The 19,779-nt window shown below is 38.9% G+C and overlaps 1 protein-coding gene across 9 annotated transcripts in view; it reads right to left on the reverse strand.

Moving 5' to 3' along the window:
- The window catches only part of Fhos (Formin homology 2 domain containing), a 256,586-nt gene that overhangs the window by 213,820 nt on the left and 22,987 nt on the right, over positions 1-19,779 (reverse strand). For 8 of the 9 annotated variants that reach the window (XR_006772914.2, XR_006772909.2, XR_006772910.2 and 5 more), the window contains exons 2-3: positions 12,824-12,853; positions 486-663 (exon numbers count right to left, since the gene is read on the reverse strand). Coding sequence is in view for 4 of the 9 variants with exons in the window: in XM_069334410.1 (XP_069190511.1) it covers positions 486-663; positions 12,824-12,853 (208 nt within the window). In the remaining 5 variants the exon portion in view is untranslated. The remainder of the gene's footprint in view (positions 1-485; positions 664-12,823; positions 12,854-19,779) is intronic. The other variant, XR_006772912.2, reaches the window with a different exon arrangement.

Consider the following 19,779-nt stretch of genomic DNA (forward strand, 5'->3'; position numbering starts at 1 on the left):
TCACCCAACCTGTCCTCTTAAAAATAACGTCACTTTTGGCTCGTATGCGCGCTATGGCCAAATTTGGACGTAATTTGAAATGAAATCGACTCACAAAAGTGACGTACTGTCTCGTTTTCTATTTGAGTCGTCCGGCCTACTCAGCAAGGTTAGAAGAGGAAACTTTCAATTAACGTTTTTCATAACGTTTTGAAACTTTATGAGAACTTCCTGCCCATCTAACCTACCAGAGGACTCTTAACTTACTGTCGTTGAAAAAAATAATCCCAAATTTATTTTCATTTTCAAATTACATCCACTTTTGGCCATACGGGCAAACGGCCAAAAGCAACGTTATTTTTAAGAGGACAGGTTGTCTCACCTGTCCTAAAAAAAAACTCACTCGAGAGAGTGACGTGACAGGAACGTAATTTACACCCAGACAAGTTACGCAATCCACTGTATTGTGTTGTAACTACTTCAATAAATATATATCAACAACCTACCTGTCCCAGAGCCATAACCGCTTTTGTTGACATCGGAACCGTACCCCGGTGCCAGACGGTCCTGCGAGGCAGAGAGGTCCCGGGTGAGTGCTGCGCGGTACGACACTGTGGGCACGCCGGCGGTGGAGCTGGTGCTGGTCGTCCCATACCGGCCGCTGCCGTAGCTCGGGGAGCTGATCTGTGGGAGGAGTGGCGGCTGTAATATGTTTGTAATGACAAATTTAGTCGTCAATTAACTAAACAGTGGTCCTTTTCTTTAAAGATAACTATGCTAAAAACATTCTTCGTCTTCTGATACCATTCAGGTTAATATCTCAGGTCTGATAACGTTATATATGATATTTTACGATCAATTTTATCTTCTGATACCATTCAGGTTAATATCTCAGTTCTGATAACTTATATATATGATATTTTACGATCAATTTTGTCTTCTCAATAACTGGAAAATCAAATGAGTTACTACTAAAAATACGCAGGACATATGATTGATCATGATTCGAATAATTAGTTTTTCATTGGTAAAGTAGTCTCCACCTAAATTATTGACATTTAGGTAATGTACTGTTAGGCGATATGATCAAGTGCCCAAACGTCTCCACCCTACCCGGGAATAGAACTCGGGACCAATTAGTTGTAACCTACCTGCACTGACCGCTACGAAACAGCTATATCATCTAGGATACTACCACAAGTGAATTATAACCATAAAATACTTTATAAATAAAAATAAATACTTAATAAAAACAAATAGTAATGGTGTTCTACTCCCGGGCGGAACAGATATGGTTGAGCATGTTTCTTACCACCTAATGCCTCTGTTCACCTAGCAGTAAATATATTCCCAGAAATTGGTCAACTGTTGTGAGGTCAGTAGTTCGACCTGGTTATCTTGAGATGATTTCGGGGCTTTAGTGTCCCCGCGGCCCGGTCCTCGACCAGACCTCCACCCCCAGGAAGCAGCCCGTGACAGCTGACTAACACCCAGGTACCTATTTTACTGCTAGGTAACAGGGGCATAGGACGAAAGAAACTCTGCCTATTGTTTCTCGCCGGCGCCCGGGATCGAACCCGGGACCACAGGATCACAAGTTCAGTGTGCTGTCCGCTCGGCTCCGTATTACACTATTACCTGGGGTAATATATATATATATATATATGTATATATATATATATATATATATATATATATATATATATATATATATATATATATATATATATATTATATATATATATATATATAATATATATTATATATATATATATATATATATATATATATATATATATATATATATGTATATATATATATATATATATATATATATATATATATATATATATATATATATAATATATATATATAGGCTGCCTGCCCCAGACAAAATTAATTATTAATTATTTGCAAATGACAATATTGCCCAAGTAACGACATTATTCTATTCTCTACATTCTAACCCCCAAAAGTTTCTTCAGCTATTAACTTCGGGACCATGACAACTTAGTGAGCTAAATATCAAGTTCAAAACTTGGAGTTAATATCAAATTGCATTAAATTATAATAAAACCGATTTAAAAACTTGTAATTGACAACCTGAATATTTTCTTCCGTGAGCCTCATATTATATTTACTGAGGCCCACTGGACGACTGGACGTATATTAGTGAGATAAACCGTGTCCTCTGTGATGGGGCTCTCACGCTGGCTTGTCATAGACAAGGAAACAATACTATATTTATGGTCTTCCACGAATATGAGAATGAAGAGGAGCAAGTATAGCACGATGGGAGAGACGACTTTCACAACGGACACTTCCCAGTTTACTTTCGTTTCTATGTCACTTTTAGATCTAGTTTATTAATAAATTAAAGATCCATCTTCCTACTTTTCCAGTTATTCATTTCATGCGCATCATCAAAACAGAATATTTTATTATTAGATTTTTCTTTAAATAGCACCAAAACTTATTTGAACAATACACATGTAACAGGCAGTTGTTCCCGGTTACTGAACTCGGTAAAATTCCACATATTCCTGTTTAGTTTACAATGTACAGTGCAAGCCTCACTACACCACGACACTACGACCGCACGATACACAAAATAGCCTAAATTTCCCTCCAAGCGACAGCTGGAGCCTCTTGCACCTCAACGCTATTCCTATTTGCATCTCTACCCCATCAGAATATAAAGAGAAAATTCTGATTGGTGTATTCCCTTCACTGATCTTAAGAGCTTCTCCTATTGGTGATTCACAAAAGGGGGCCTGGATTTACCCTTTCCAGCTCCCCCGTGACATTATAGTGTAAATATTCAGTTGATTTGTGAACTTTACGCTAACACTCCACGAACTAATATAAAAAAAAATATTTCCTCAACTAATAACATTGTTATCATCAAACAATTAGATTAATTTCCGAACAAATCGACTACAAAAATGATTATATTCACGAGTCAGTGTAGCCTATGATGACATGTCTATATTTGTATGATAAAAAGTCTCTCCGTATTATACTCTATTGTAGTATGAGACAAAAATGTTGGGAAGCTGCGTAACAAAAAGTATATTTAATGACACCTGGTTCTTTGTTGGGTGGGAATGGCAGTGCAATGAATGTCCATAATCATAGGTTTGGCCAGTAATTGGATGGGTGGCCACGCTCTTGGAAACGAAGCCCTTGATAAGATAATTAATGTCTTTAAAATACCTCATGTACAATTATAGGTACCCATAGCCTCTGAGACGAATATAAAAATATATTATATAAATATATATAAATTATACGATCCCGAGATTTGAACTAGTGAAGCCCGGGATAATCTACCTATCTACCACAGTAACGATAACAACTCTACCATTAATTAATATTGGTCCTGGAGCGCATGAATGCTGCCCAATAACCTCCACCACCAACCAACACCCGGCAACACTCGTCACGCATTTTGGGCTCAGTTTTTCTTTTTTATGTAACATCCATTACATGATCTTTGTATATTACTTTCATGTTTTAATATCTATGTTCATTATCTCACATGTAGTCTTTCCACATTGTGGCCATTTAAGATATATTAACGGCAAAATTCACATTTCCAAGAGTTTCAAGCACAAAGTACAATTTTTCAATTGGAAAAATAATAGAATTGCAGTATTTTCTCAGAGACTGCAGAAACAGCCTACAGAACAGCTTTAATGTTCAACTTAAGGCCTATCAACCTATGGAGGGTTATTAAGGCCACTATAATAGTTTCTAAAGGGCCAGCAGGTACACTTCAGCCCTGAATGGAGTTTACTTCTAAAGTAAACTTTCTGTGTACATACACCGAGAGGTAGACTACAACACAAAAGATATGTCAATAATTATCAAACGATGGCGCAAAGTTCGGAAGACTATTTAGCACAATATGGTGAAGACCTCACTGTAGATATGGTGAAGACCTCACTGTAGATATGGTGAAGACTTCACTGTAGATATGGTGAAGACCTCACTGTAGATGTGGTGAAGACTTCACTGTAGATATGGTGAAGACCTCACTGTAGATATGGTGAAGACCTCACTGTAGATATGGTGAAGACCTCACTGTAGATATGAAGACCTCATTGTAGATATGGTGAAGACCTCACTGCAGATATGAAGACCTCACTGTAGATATGGTGAAGACCTCACTGTAGATATGGCGAAGACCTCACTGTAGATATGGCGAAGACCTCACTGTAGATATGGTGAAGACCTCACTGTAGATATGGTGAAGACCTAACTGTAGATATGGTAAAGACCTCACTGTAGATATGGTGAAGACCTCACTGTAGATATGGTGAAGACCTCACTGTAGATATGGTGAAGACCTCACTGTAGATATGGCGAAGACCTCACTGTAGATATGGCGAAGACCTCACTGTAGATATGGTGAAGACCTCACTGTAGATATGGTGAAGACCTCACTGTAGATATGGTGAAGACCTCACTGTAGATATGGCGAAGACCTCACTGTAGATATGGTGAAGACCTCACTGTAGATATGGTGAAGACCTAACTGTAGATATGGTAAAGACCTCACTGTAGATATGGTGAAGACCTCACTGTAGATATGGTGAAGACCTCACTGTAGATATGGTGAAGACCTCACTGTAGATATGGCGAAGACCTCACTGTAGATATGGCGAAGACCTCACTGTAGATATGGCGAAGACCTCACTGTAGATATGGTGAAGACCTCACTGTAGATATGGTGAAGACCTCACTGTAGATATGGTGAAGACCTCACTGTAGATATGGTGAAGACCTCACTGTAGATATGGTGAAGATCTCACTGTAGATATGGTGAAGACCTCACTGTAGATATGGTGAAGACCTCACTGTAGATATGGTGAAGACCTCACTGTAGATATGGTGAAGACCTCACTGTAGATATGGTGAAGACCTCACTGTAGATATGGTGAAGACCTCACTGTAGATATGGTGAAGATCTCACTGTAGATATGGTGAAGACCTCACTGTAGATATGGTGAAGACCTCACTGTAGATATGGTGAAGACCTCACTGTAGATATGGTGAAGACCTCACTGTAGATATGGTGAAGACCTCACTGTAGATATGGTGAAGATCTCACTGTAGATATGGTGAAGACCTTACTGTAGATATGGTGAAGATCTCACTGTAGATATGGTGAAGATCTCACTGTAGATATGGTGAAGACGTCACTGTAGATATGGTAAACTCACTCTGTCACACAACACAGCGGCAACCATCGAGCCTAGAGCGATCTCTCACACCAAACGGCCAGAAAACTACTCTCAAACTAACTCATAAGTTTGTATATATACCTCACCTTCCCCTCACACACCTGAGGACCTCTCCCCTCGATGATGTAACGTCGCCCACACGTTTGGCAGCGGGGTGACATGTGACGTCACTCGCTGCCGCGGTGCCATGATAAACGTCTATATAAATAAGTGATGACAGAGTCCTTGCCGCCAGGGATATATACACCCCAACAAGCACCAGCCCGTACTCTCGAACGTTCACAACGTCGCTAAACTGATGTACTAACATGCCCTAGCCTAACCTAACCGAGGACCCAGGCCTAGAAAACGGAAGATCAAGTCACTTTTTTGCAAGCTGCTATGATTTTTAGTCCATAAGTTTAGTAAACCTTGCTTCCCCTCACATAATATACGCAAAGCGATTATTTTAGTCTTGGGCTATGTTCAACACTGGACTATAATTGCTGGTTGGTCAGTAAGCTATTGTTGTGGCCTTAATAACCCTCCAGATGTTCATAAGCCTCAAGCCGGCAGCCACCAAACACCGCTGCCAGACCCATTACCGCTATCCAACACAAAGAAACAAAATAATATATCACATCAGTTCTATAAAGTTATATTTGTTCACAGAATATAGTTCTAAGTAGTATTACTATCCTCATTAATCAGATTGGTCTTAAAAACAACTAAAATGGCAAATTCAGCAACTAAAGTTGTCAACAATGTAGTAATGTAATATAACTAATAAAGAACAGATACCAAGATGTTGCTTGGGAGATACTTGGCCAAGATATATGGTAAGACACACCAGGAATGTTGACACAGCCATTGTGGGATTACTCTACAGCATAAACGAGGATTTATGAGGCCAGGTCTCATACCATTTCACTTTATTATTGAATTTATACTGTATTTTGAAGAAGAAATTATTATTGGAATTATAAATTATTATTGAATTATAAATTATTATTAGAATAATAAAATAATTTTTTTATATAAATTATTAAAATTATATATAATTAACATTTTAAATTATCAATTATTTTATTATTATTATAAATTCTTATTTTTTTTACATAATTATGATTTTAAAATTGTAGTAGCCAGGCTAATGAGACTTATGAGCCCCCCCCCCATCTCCCACCCTGAGGCCAATTTCCCCAGGATGAAGCCCACTATAGGTGACTACCTCCTGGGGACCTATTTTTTTTGCTAGGTGAACAGATGCATCAGTGGTAAGGAAACTTGCTCAAACTCCTCGCCCTGCCCGGGAATCGAACTCGGGGTCCAACTGGGAAGTAACGCTGCTTGATAATTTCTGCTCTACAGATTATTATTAATGATAATTCTCGTTATCGGGAACAGGATATGTGCTCACCGATTTCCGTCACGCCCGGGGAATCGAACCCGGGATCCAGGACCCAAGGACCCAAGGATCGGTGTGGCCATTCCATGCACTGATGGAGAACTAACAGCACAGTTGATCTATCATACACACTAAACTCGAATATATTATTGGAATACAAGGAATACAATACAATCATTGGAATATTCCTAAACCAGGAATATATCATTGATAGTCATACAGGCAATCACTGACCGATATCTCGGAACGATCAAAAGGCAACTCGATACACACCTGCAAATGATATCTGATCAAACAGGCTGTAATTGATATGTCAAGCTGCGAGCAGCGGCGTCTAACAGCCTGGTTGACCAGACCACCAACCAGGAGGCCTGGTCAGAAACCGGGCCACTGGGACATTGATTCTCGGGGCCACCACAAGGAAGCCTGGTCAGAAACCGGGCCACGGGGACATTGATTCTCGGGACCACTTGATAAAGACTGCGAGTGTTCACATTACTAATCCCTTTGATGAACACAAGTGCCATCATGAACAAACACAAGAGCCATCATGAACAAACACAAGAGCCATCATGAACAAACACAAGAGTCATCATGAACAAACACAAGAGCCATCATGAACAAACACAAGAGCCATCATGAACAAACACAAGAGCCATCATGAACAAACAAACAAAGCCGACTAAGTTCAAAAGGAGAAATGACATTAATCAGGTTACTGAGGCGGCGTCAGAAGACAGAAAAAGACCCATATCAACCCGCATAATTCCTTGTGGCCGCAACATATGAGAATAATATTGTTGTGTACTTGGCCCGCGGATAGGGGACGGTGCCCCTTCCCTTCATCCCCTACCCCCTACAGGGGATAGGGAGAGTTGACAAGACAACACACTAGAAAGTGAAGGGGGGAGAGAGAGAGAGAGAGAGAGAGAGAGAGAGAGAGAGAGAGAGAGAGAGAGAGAGAGAGAGAGAGAGAGAGAGAGAGAGAGAGAGAGAGAGAGAGAGAGAGAGAGAGAGAGAGGTGCGCAGTTCTTTCACAATACGGAATCGAACATAGAACTTGTAAGAAGCAAGGCCTTAGTTGTACCGACCAATAATAATGCTACATATAATAGCAAGATGTTTGTTCTCGGTTTTCTATTATGGGTGATTTGCAGCATAATATCTAAAAACGATAGCCCCTATAACGACTGTGAATGAAATGGTACAAAATGAAATATGTTGCATACAAACCGATCCATTTTTTGCACTATAGATTTTGTAGAGGAGCTAAGAAAGCTGTCAACGACCTAATCTAACCTCTTCCAGGCTTAGTATATAATATGTATACTACAGTAGGCCTAGGATTATGAATCTTAGGGTCCCAAAAGGTTAGGTTTTAGTTAATTAGATTTTTGCTGCTTTTTAATGACCTTCCGCATTCCAATAGTACCAAAACAGACTACTTTGGGCAAAAGCCAATATTTTGGAGGATGTGTTGATGTTACTGTCCAATTCCTCACTATCAAACCCTTGTGACTGACAAGGGATAAGGCCCACAATATATATCATTCAGGTATACAATAATTAACCTCTCGGGTACCGTCATGATATAGAGAGAAGCCAACCTGTGGGTTTATGCACCGCGGCATTCGCACAATGACTAAGTTGAATTCCTATTTCCTGCGCAGTCCAAGGCAAGGCGTGGGTGTAATGGCGGACCTTCTGCCTCTGAGAGGCTCTCTCCTGCATGTTTACACTATTACACACCAAGTCAAATGCCTCTGTTGTATTTTTAACATTTAGTTGGCAGGAGCTGCTGGGGGTACTGCTCCAGCTGCTGCGTAGTACCTCGCTGATATAGCCCTGGTTTTTTATTAACACATTTAGATATATCTGTATTTGTGCAGCTACCCTAGACTATATGAAGGGAAGTACAGTGTGTCAAAAAGTTAGCTACGTGATGCTAAAAATCCCCATCACACAGGATAGTTAGTCATACAGAGGCATGTGATCAGTAGTCTGCACTGGCAGACTCTGGGTGCATTATGAGGATATCATCAACACAAGAGTGAATAAGGCAGCAGTGATACTGAGTCTCCATCTCGCAGGATGGTTAATCATACAGGGCCATATGTTTAGTAGCCTGTACTAGCAAAGTTTGGGTGTAATATGAGGATATCTTCAAGAACTCGAGAGTGAATAAAGTAATTGCAAAGCTCCAGGTACCTCATGCAAATGGGTCTGAATGGTCTGATAACTGGGCATTCGGTGATGTAGTGTGGGAGATCATGCCCCAGTTCCTGCTCACAGAGTTAGCCCTGTTGGTGTAGAATGCGCAGCTGGAAGTTTGACATTACAAGCACATTTATCTCACCCTGTCAGAGTAAAAGAGACAAATATATGTGTATGTATGTGTATATATGTATGTATGTATGTGTGTGTGTATGTATGTGTATAAAGTATAAAGCTGATCAGAATTGCATTTCACCATTATAAATTCACATTAATGCAGTCATAAATCTGTGTATCTATGTATTTACGTATGTATCTTAGCCTAACATTTTAAAAGCACTTCGATCACCTTCTGTGGTTGTTCAATAAATCTCTGAACTGTATGTTTGACAAATCTTTCACCCTGTCCATGGAGGACAGAAGAAAATGTATATATTCTGGTTAGCATTGTAAATGTGTGGCCACGTCTGTGGTTGAAAATAATAATAATAATAATAATAAAGCACATATATAAATACTGTATTAGTATTGGTGAAGTGCTTCATCTCCTAAGGAACAGCTACGAATCTCGCTCAGTGACCTGTTTTAGTGCGCAGATGTTGTGTAAATTTATATGGGTGATGTTGATCTGGAGAGCCTAGCAAACCTAACTTTCCAAGTTAAACATACTCTAACAAAGCCTAACCAAAATCAACTGAAAAAAATCTAACATATCCTGCTCTCATACTATGCATTTATAACGGAATAAAGCTTGAGAATAATGTAGTTACAACTCTACATTACTTGAGTTGTAACGTAGAGCTATATCATGCTAGGTTATAGACCTGCCAACTGAAAATTTCAAAGTAATTATTTGTCACAAGTAATTATATTCACGTGTTGAAATTTCCATATAAAATTACACGTAAAACAGTAACAAATACTTAAATAAATGCATTTCAGATCTCATTTTGAAGATTCTTCACTTTGAAAAGAATTTGAAAATTTAACTCTTGAGGTGTTTAATTTAAACTCGTACTAGCCTTGACAGTACTGATCTGCCCTACCTATAAACCCTACTGCGACGTAGAACAAGATGTGACAATGTCCTGACAAAAACATTATCGACAGAAACGTGAATCTTGCCAACACTGACGAGAAGTTTAGCTTACCATTTACTACAAGAGGGCCAACTAACCCAATGAAGAACTCTTCCGATAGCAAACTGAACGCATTGAAACAGACGAATGTCTCCTTTATATTCTCATTAGGAGAATATCCGTTCTAACGTTCTCAGCATGCAGATAGGACGATAGCAGCTCTTTCAGACCATGTACAAACAACAGAATTTCCAAGAAAGATCTTATTTATAACTAGACAATCACCAGAGTAATCCCTCACTACAGCAAAGAAATAAGTGACACTGAAGTATTTCACATCATTCATCCGGTTATGAAGTCAACATGTAATACGTACATCCTGCAATCTATAAGAGTAAAAGAGAACTGCCAGTTTACGTGTGTGTGTGTGTGTGTGTGTGTGTGTGTGTGTGTGTGTGTGTGTGTGTGTGTGTGTGTGTGTGTGTGTGTGTGTGTGTGTGTGTGTGTGTGTAGTGTGTTCTGTATATATAAACAAGAAAGGTGAGAGAGGAGAGAAGCAAGATAAGTGACGATCACAGGTGACCAAGCAATTTAACAGATTACTCGAGCTTTACCTGGGATTGCCTACCTGGATTACTCTCCCACACTCTTAAGTACTTTCACTCAACAACAATCACTTCCCTCTATCTCTCTCTCTCACTCTACCATTCTCACACGGTAACCAGTGTTTTCATAACACCAATTCTTTGACTTTCTCCTCATACAAACAAGACTCGCAAGTCAAGCTAGATTAGACTTAAACGACAGGTTAGATTAGATAGGCTTTAAGGCTAGGTTACTTAGGTTTCAAGAGTTGGGTTGAATAGGCTATGTATTATTGACATTTTTAAGGGCCGAACAAAAACTATAACACTCGAATATCAACTTAACCTAATCTGTTCAAGGCGTAAATAAGTAATCCTAGACCTATCATATGCAATCTAAGGCCTAATTCAGTACATATATGTACTATACTAGACATATTAAATGTTAGTTTCAGTTGTTTTCTTTCTCAAGTCCTCTACGAAAATCGATAGTTCAAAACGTGAACTTTCCGAGTACAGTACAATCTATACTTTGCCCATTCCCTTCATAGCAGCTGTAAGTACTACCATTTATATGACCTAGGTTGAAATAACAATTAAACACATGTAACTCAATTATAAAAAATAGAATCCTTCTGTAGTCTTAAGACAAAGTTTATATACCTCTGGACTATGATATGTTTGATGATATATAATATTCTTGAAGGGCCACTTCAGTCCACTATTGTTTTACAGGGTCGCGTTTTCATAACTGAGCACCTCAACTATAATCACCTTCATGATCTAACTACATTATTTACGTGTGAATGGAATATTTGTTGTTATCTTAGAGCGCCATATTAGATGGACACATGTTTATGTCGGATGTGATGGAAGAAAACAAAAGGTTGCAACGGTGCCAAGTATTTGATCCATTGTTGCCAACTTCTCCTCTTAAATGTTTACCACTCAAAAACACGGTGGAATATGAGACGTGGAATGTTTAAGTACATTCTCTCAAAGATTTTTCTACACGGCTGTAAACTATACGCGCTGATCCCACAACTGTGCACACGAATTGCAAAGAGTTGAAGGAGTCAATCTGGAGGTGAATTGAAGAGCAATTTAGGAAAGTGTTAAAGGTCTTTAACAAAGATAATCACCATAACTCCATTCACTAATAATCATCCTGTAAAATCATTACCAACTCCATAAACACATCAACAGCACCAATTTCAGTGGTGAGTTCCTATGAATCGTAATCTAAGTTGTAGACAATTACTTCCTTTTAAACTAATTCCACATCAGTTTCTTCAAAAACTACGAAGAAAAACGTAAGAAATATTGAGAAGATTCGTGTTAGAATTATTAATCTTACCCTCTCGGTCATATTCAACAACATATGTTTAGAGGAAAGACTACTACCAAAATATATAAATATATAATATATATATATATATTATATATATATATATATATATATATATATATATATAATCAGGACTAAAGTATACTTGCTGGTTGGTCAGTAAACTCTTGTGGTGACCGTAATAACCCTCCAGCGGTTGACTGACATTAACCCAGCACCAAACCAAGCCTTAGTGAGTTAACATTTCCCAACTGTTAGTATCAGTACTATTCATTACAATAAAATTAGAGTTATTGGAGCTATTTCAAGAGTTACTAATATCGTTGTTATTGTCACTTCCACCAACATACAAACTTTTAATATTGTAAAATTCAATTCTAAGAAACAAAACAACGAAATAAAACAAATGAAATGTAATATACACATAAATTCAACACTGAACATGTATTAAAATTATTCAATATCACGCTACGCTGAAACGCCATGTAGGATTAATATAATACATTATTATTCATAATATACATATAAATCCACATACACAAAGACATAAAGATAACAATTATTGGACTGATGACATACAGGTAAAACATTTTAGTAACAATATGACATACAGTATAGATTTTGTTATCAGTTATACGTGGGAATGTTTAACTAAACAGCCAAGTGCGTGGAGCACATGACTGAATGATGAATACCTCGTTAAACATGAAACTGATGAAGTATTTCGGTTCAGTGAATTCATCAGCCGTGAAATGTGCCTATGTGACGTAGGCATACATCGTGTGTATAGTATACATACACATACAAGACATACACAGATGACAATAATAAAGTCACTACAATAACGTTAAAAAAAACATTCAAAATCTAGCATAAGAATACACGTATATCAGGTTTCTTTGCTATTAAATTGCGAGAATATTATAATGCGTTATATTAGCCATACAGACTAAGCTCTATACAATAACACTTGGGTGACTTACTCCACCATATGTTGATGTTCGATGACTATACTGCAATTAGAGAAGATATGCTGCATTAGGAAGAACAAGGTTTTTAAATATAGTGTCAACAAGGTTCCATGTATACACAATACATATACACATTATAACCAGCATAAAATTGCTTGAAATAATGACTAAAAGTGTCATGCAGTTTGAAATTAAGTCGCTATTATTTCCTTTACAACAAATTTCATTGAGAATTGGATCAAATACTCAGCCAAGTGTAGAAAGTATATTACAAATACAAAAACATGAGAAAGGAAAATAATGTGTGTGAGCACTTTGTGACCTCTAACACTTTGCAAGGAACATTTAGTAATACTGAAACATATAACAGAGAAGTTCGTGAAAAGTGCACTCAAATATATTTTCTTAATGTCTGTGTGGTTTTATGTACTTAAAAAGCTTATATTAAATTTTAAGCTGAAACAAAAATAGAAATGTGGGAATGTTGATTAATTTTTTGAAATTTACATAAAAAAACGCACACATTTTATTATATATAGAGATATGAGAGAGAGAGAGAGAGAGAGAGAGAGAGAGAGAGAGAGAGAGAGAGAGAGAGAGAGAGAGAGAGAGAGAGAGAGAGAGAGAGAGAGAGAGAGAGAGAGAGAGAGAGAGAGAGAGAGAGAGATTCAGTCATTGTCATCAGTCAGCGAGTTATGAAATGAGTAAATACACATATTATGCTGAATGTATAATGATATATAATGTACTGATGGCATGAAGTATGATGATGATGATGATGATGATGATGATAAGGCATTATATTACACCTGGAACAGTGTGACGTTGGTAATATGACATAATAACACACCTGGACACACTTTGTCTCCATCATTCTCTAAACAAGTGACAATACAAAGTCCAAATAAATAGATAACGATATTTTATCTTTAAAAGCGACAATTCCACTATCTATACAGATAACGACATTTCTATTCAACTTAGATTAAAAGAAACAAAAATTCCTTCCAAATATTTTGATAGCCTCGTAATTCTATTTATCTTTGAAGTAGATGACAGTCTTGATGAAATGCCTTGTTTAATGCCTGTCCCTACCTGTCCTCATCACAATCGACTTGAGAATGGTCCAGGACGGACCGAAACGTCGTCGTCCCTTCAATTTCTAGTGTGTGGTCTGGTCAACATACTTCAGCCACGTTATTGTGACTCATCGCCTGCACATGACAGTCTTATTTAGTCAATTAAAAGCTTGGTGTCTAGTTGAAGGCCTATCAACCACTGGAGGGTTATTAAAGCCATCACGATAGCTAACTGATCAACCATCGAGTATACTTTGAATGTGGACATTGTCCAGAGGCAAAGATAATTGATTGATGAAGATGCATACCCACTCTCTGGGTTCACCAATTTCCCAGTTGCATATGTAACCTAGACGAAGTATATATAACCGAACTGCTATTTCCCTGTGGATTCCTTTTGGGATATATAACCTCTCTAACTTGGTGGCCTGAAGATACCATATTGCAGAGGGGGAAAGAGAAAAAGATGGCTGATTGACTGATGAAGATTAAGCCACCCAAGAGGTGGCATGGGCATGAATAGCCCGTAAACTGAGGCAAAGACAACTCTCAGTGTATACATACACACAGAAGCGGGGTACACCTCTCAGTGTATAAATCTCAGTCAGATGAACGTAATTTAAAGTTATTTTATTCATCTGTTAGTGAGTGAGTTAGTACATGCTGGGTAAGAGATTCGCTAGGCGTTCTCGGTGATGCAGTGTTTCCTTCGCCTGCTTATATTGGAACTTGTGTACGCAAATATGTTTATCAAATTGTACTTATTATTTAACCGCGAGGTGAACATTTAGAGTGGTTTGACCGATCAAACAGTACAGAATCATGCAATATATACCTTCTGATAGAAACTGTATAGAATGATATAATATCATATATACCTTCAAACAGCAACTATGAAGAACCATACCATATATACCTCAGAGAGCAAATTTGCCTTACCAAATGTTCCGTTCTGTAATTCCCGTTGTCTTAACCCTCAAGCTGCTATGGGGTCCTTAACTGACATCCCTCAGTGTGCTCAAGAAAAAAATTATCTTAAAAATTAATGTTTCTTATGACTGTTAATTAGCTCTCAGGAAGCACAAAAATCCAATTAAAAAGACTCTATCTCTTGTGGTTTAGCTGCAGTGACTTGGAGAAGTTGAGGTCAAATGAGTTGAGGTGCTGCATGGGAATAACTTTGTTGATATATTTTCATTGTTTCTCACTTTATATATTTAGTTTTTCATGCTAACAGGTTGTATTTGTGTGTCAAAGGTACTGTCTATTATATATAGCTTTGAAAATATAAGTATGTATACGAGTATAGATATACAGATACTTATTCATAATAATATATATATATTATAAGCCTAAACCTTAAAATTGCATATAGCACACATTTTGCCTCAAATATATACATGGTAATCAATCATTTGCTGTTGCTAAACGTTTAATGTCTTCTCAATTGCTGCCCTGAACGTTCACACACTGGATGGTGATGTTGGCAAGCAATGATCATCATTTTCTTACTAAGGCCCCAGAAGGAAAGTGAGGACTCAGGATTTTTTTCAAGATGGAAGATGGTTACTGGGGACCTGAGGAAGCAAATGTGAGCTCTATATATATGTGTAAGACTATTTTAAATATTTTAAATATGCATATCATATATATATATGCCAAGCGCATGATGGGACATGTTACTCCTGTTGTATATGATTAGAGTTAGATTAGATTTTTGTATTCAGGTAAAGGTACATACATAATGTTAGATTATGTATGTCATGCGCAGCTTATTAAGGTTATCATGGTCCCCCCCTAGAGCGACCATCTACTGACCTTCCCACGAAGCAACCCACAACAATGGCTTAATTCACGGGCATCGATTTAACTGCTAGATGGACAGCAGCATCACGTGAAAGGCAACGTATCCAATCATTGCTGTTAACCCTAGGGGACAGAGTCCCACGTCTCTAGGTTGTGCACCAAGGACGTAGACCACTGTGCTACCGAAAGTCATATCTGAGGAAGTTTCTCAGTTTATTTTAACCCAAGTTTTTTAATAGCCTAAGCTACTCTAATTTTTTCAGATGCATTTTATTATCTCAATAAACGTACTTGAACTTCAACCTCAGTCTTGTATTCATAGTCTTATACTCAGCTGTAGGAACACGTGTTATAAAACAGGGAACACCCCACAAAGGGTGTTTGCCCTGCACCGTTCCTCACTATATAATCCTCAGGACCTGTCCTATAGACTAGCCAAGCAGCTCACACTGTTCTCGACATTATCACCCGCTGCTGAGGCGCGTGCATCCTGTCCACCTCTCCAGGCTCACTATCCACGGTAATATAACAATTACACAACTTGATAATGGTCAGGGCTCACCATAGCCCGTGCTACATGGACACTTCGTCCTGAGTAGCTAAATCTTTAACAACAAACGATAATGGTCCCAAGTTACAGCCCCGTTCCTGTGCCAAGTAAGTCCACTACGGGCTCACCATATTCCGTGCTACTTGCAACTTTTTGTTCCCAGTAGCTGAATCTTAAACAACATTGATAATAGTCCAGGACGGACGAAACGTCGTCGTTTCGAAAGACTTGAAGCAATGGGTGTTGTGTCCACGGTAAAATAGAATATATCTCCAGTATAAGGACGTGCACGCCAAAAGGTGTAAACGGCTCTCGGGGTATTTACACTCGAGTTTAGTTTAGTCCTGGACTATATTCAGGACAAAAGTACTTTTGCTGGTTGGTCATTAAATAATTAAGGTGGCTTGAATAACCCTCCAGATGTTGGTAGGCCTTAAGACCAGTTACTAAGCCACAACTATTGTTGTGACTTAGTAACCCTCCAGAGGGTGATAAGAATAACGCCAATAAACTAAGCGAGGCCACAGGTGTACACCTTTGTCAGTGTATGTACACCAAGATATTTCTAGTTCAGGAGTAGAGTGTACTTGCTGGTTATCCAGTAGCTATTGTAGTGGCCTTAGCAGCCTTCCCGGGCTGTAGCGCAACGTCTAATGTGCTTACAGCTTACAGCCAACGCCAACTCGACCACTGCTTCATGGGATCTTTTCATAAATTACTAAACTGTGTTACTTTGTCTTTGATGAGTAAATGTCACAGTCACCAGTACTTGCACATCAGCCACACCTGCAAGAATACCCATTCGGTCTCCCTGTCTTGAGTAGTGAAAAATATTTCGAGCATTTGAATCTCTGAATCTTGTCAAATGAGGTTCCCGCACATTCCCCAGCCTCGGTACGCAGTCGGCAGCCAACCTGTGCTCTCTCTAACCCTCCATATCTCGGCGTACATACTAGGAATATCTGACCTTAATCGTTAACTCTGTTAGGGATTTATATACATCTGATGGTTAGAAATACGGCAGATTGCAACCGTAAGGATCAGGCAGAGAGTAAGCCGTAAGCCTTACGTCTGACGATTGCCAGGGTTGGACATACTTAAGATTCGACTTCTCTTCAGTGTTTTCACTTTGTTTCAACACCTTGACTCTGGTTAAGCTTGTTTGGGCTTGGGGCTCAAGATGGGGAGATCAAGGCACATTCACGGCCAGTACAGGGCCCGAGTATAGTTATACATGAAGTTCCTGACTCGCTTCGGCTCAATTTTCTATAGAACATATGGCTAATGTTCGCTCCAAGCTTCTAGAACCTCGAAGCCTACTACGGTTATCGAGGTCCCTCTAACCGAAACCAAAGAATGCCATTTAACAGGATGCAACTCACAACAGCTGACTAACTCTCAAGTTCGGTACTTTTTTCTTATATGAAAAGGTATTGAGCGTAACGCCCTCAAACATCTCCCCCGGCCCGGGGATCGCACCCGGGTCTACACGGGTGTGACCCCTTGACCGCTCCTGTGCCAGGTAAGTCCACTACGGGCTCACCATAGCCCGTGCTACTTGGAGCTGGTTCCGAGTACCTGAATCTATAACAACATCAACGGGTGTGACCGGAGTGCGCTACAAATAAGCTCGTGGCTAATAACTTACCCAACCTACAATTATCTTAAAAGCACCAGCTATCAATGTGGACATTATATAAGCCACAAGCTTTGAGAGCTACAAATTACACAAAATGAGATACATTAACTAATTTAATAGTTAAGAGACAAATGAGAATGCAAACACGGCTGATATATTTACTTGTCTTCATAAATAATCAACTGAATTTAAACAAAATCCAAAGGTGCTCAGCTCTGGGGAACCTAGGCCTATGACGTCACATGGTTCAGCCAGGTTGACATCCTCCTGAAGTGCCAGGCCCAGGTAGGCAAGGTATGCGGACCTCAAAGGAGTTTATATATATATATATATATATATATATATATTATATATATATATATATATATATACATACAGTATATATGCAAGAGTTCTTACATTCTTGTACAGCCACTAGCACGCATAGCGCTTTGGGCAAGTCCTTAATCCTATGTTCCCCGGAATACGACCCGCCAAATCGTTTAAAAACCAGGTACCCATTTCACTGTTATGTAAACAGAGACTACAGCTAAGGAATGGCGCCTAGTAAATCCTCCCCAACCAGGATCCGAACCCAGGCCAAAGCGCTCGGGGAACGCCAGGCGAGCGTCTTACCACTACGCCACGTGGTAAGGCGCTTATGATAAGGTAGGGATTATGTAAGGTCAAGTAGGGATTTGTACTTTGAGTCTTTACCATTAAATTCTCCTTATCTTGTGGGTAAGTGATTTACCATAATTAATAACGAAGCCATTAACCCATTTCTTCCAGCTTACAAGTTTTATAACCCTTAGCACACAAACTCCAGTACAAGAATAAGGTCAATGATGTTCAGGATGAAGAACAAAGAAAATTTGTATACATTCTACTGTATCAGCGTATATGAATATAAGAACACCAATTTTTGTGATTGCAAGAATGTAAGAATACCACTGTTGTGTACTCTCGCACATCTATGTAAATCTTGTATATAAATAAATCAGTCGAACTACAAAAGTCGTGTTTCGTGAATGATACTTGAGTCTCCCTTTACCGTCAAATTCTCCCTATATTAAATAAGCAAAAGAAAACGTGATCTTTGTTGCAAGTTGTACCATAAACTTCTCAAGATGTGTCGAGCTCTCTTCTCGTATTCCCAACCCCAACATATACACTTCCCATGCCGGATTTTCTCCCCCCGACTCGACGAACAAGAGGCTGGGGATGTTGGGACCGAGTTCACACATGGAGGCAACATTAAAAGTAGTAATTGGGAAACCAAATTCTATGGTTCTTTTATATTTCTAGTTGCAGAGATTTTTGCTCAGTAAAATATGTGCTTCTGTTTCTTTTGAAAACGAGAGTTCGAGGCCTGGGCGTGGGAAATATGCTAGATGTGTACATAATTTGCCTATACATAACATACATGAATTTTACATAGTTACATAATGGGTTCAGGAACCTGACCCAAAGTTCTATTTATTTAAAAAATTTCACATTTGATCTATAAGTATCGCGTTTAATTGCCTAAAGTTTGTGATAGTTGCAAGATCAGTGCAGTTTAATTAGTTTATCATTGACCCCATAACTATCTTCTCTTGAGGTTATCTTGAGATGATTTCGGGGCTTTAGTGTCCCCGCGGCCCGGTCCTCGACCAGGCCTCCACCCCCCAGGAAGCAGCCTGTGACAGCTGACTAACTCCCAGGTTCCTATTTTACTATTAGGTAACAGGGACATAGGGTAAAAGAAACTCTGTGCATTGTTTTTCGCCAGCGCCCGGGATCGAACCCGGGACCACAGGATCACGAGTCCAGCGTGCTGTCCGCTAGGGGAGCCGGTCCTCCCTTATCTTGTGGGTAAGTGCAGAAAAAAGTGTCACATAAAACATTACTTTTGCATTATCAAGTAATAAAA

The sequence above is a fragment of the Procambarus clarkii genome, chromosome 31 (assembly GCF_040958095.1).
Source record: "Procambarus clarkii isolate CNS0578487 chromosome 31, FALCON_Pclarkii_2.0, whole genome shotgun sequence".
NCBI classification, from domain to species: domain Eukaryota; kingdom Metazoa; phylum Arthropoda; class Malacostraca; order Decapoda; family Cambaridae; genus Procambarus; species Procambarus clarkii.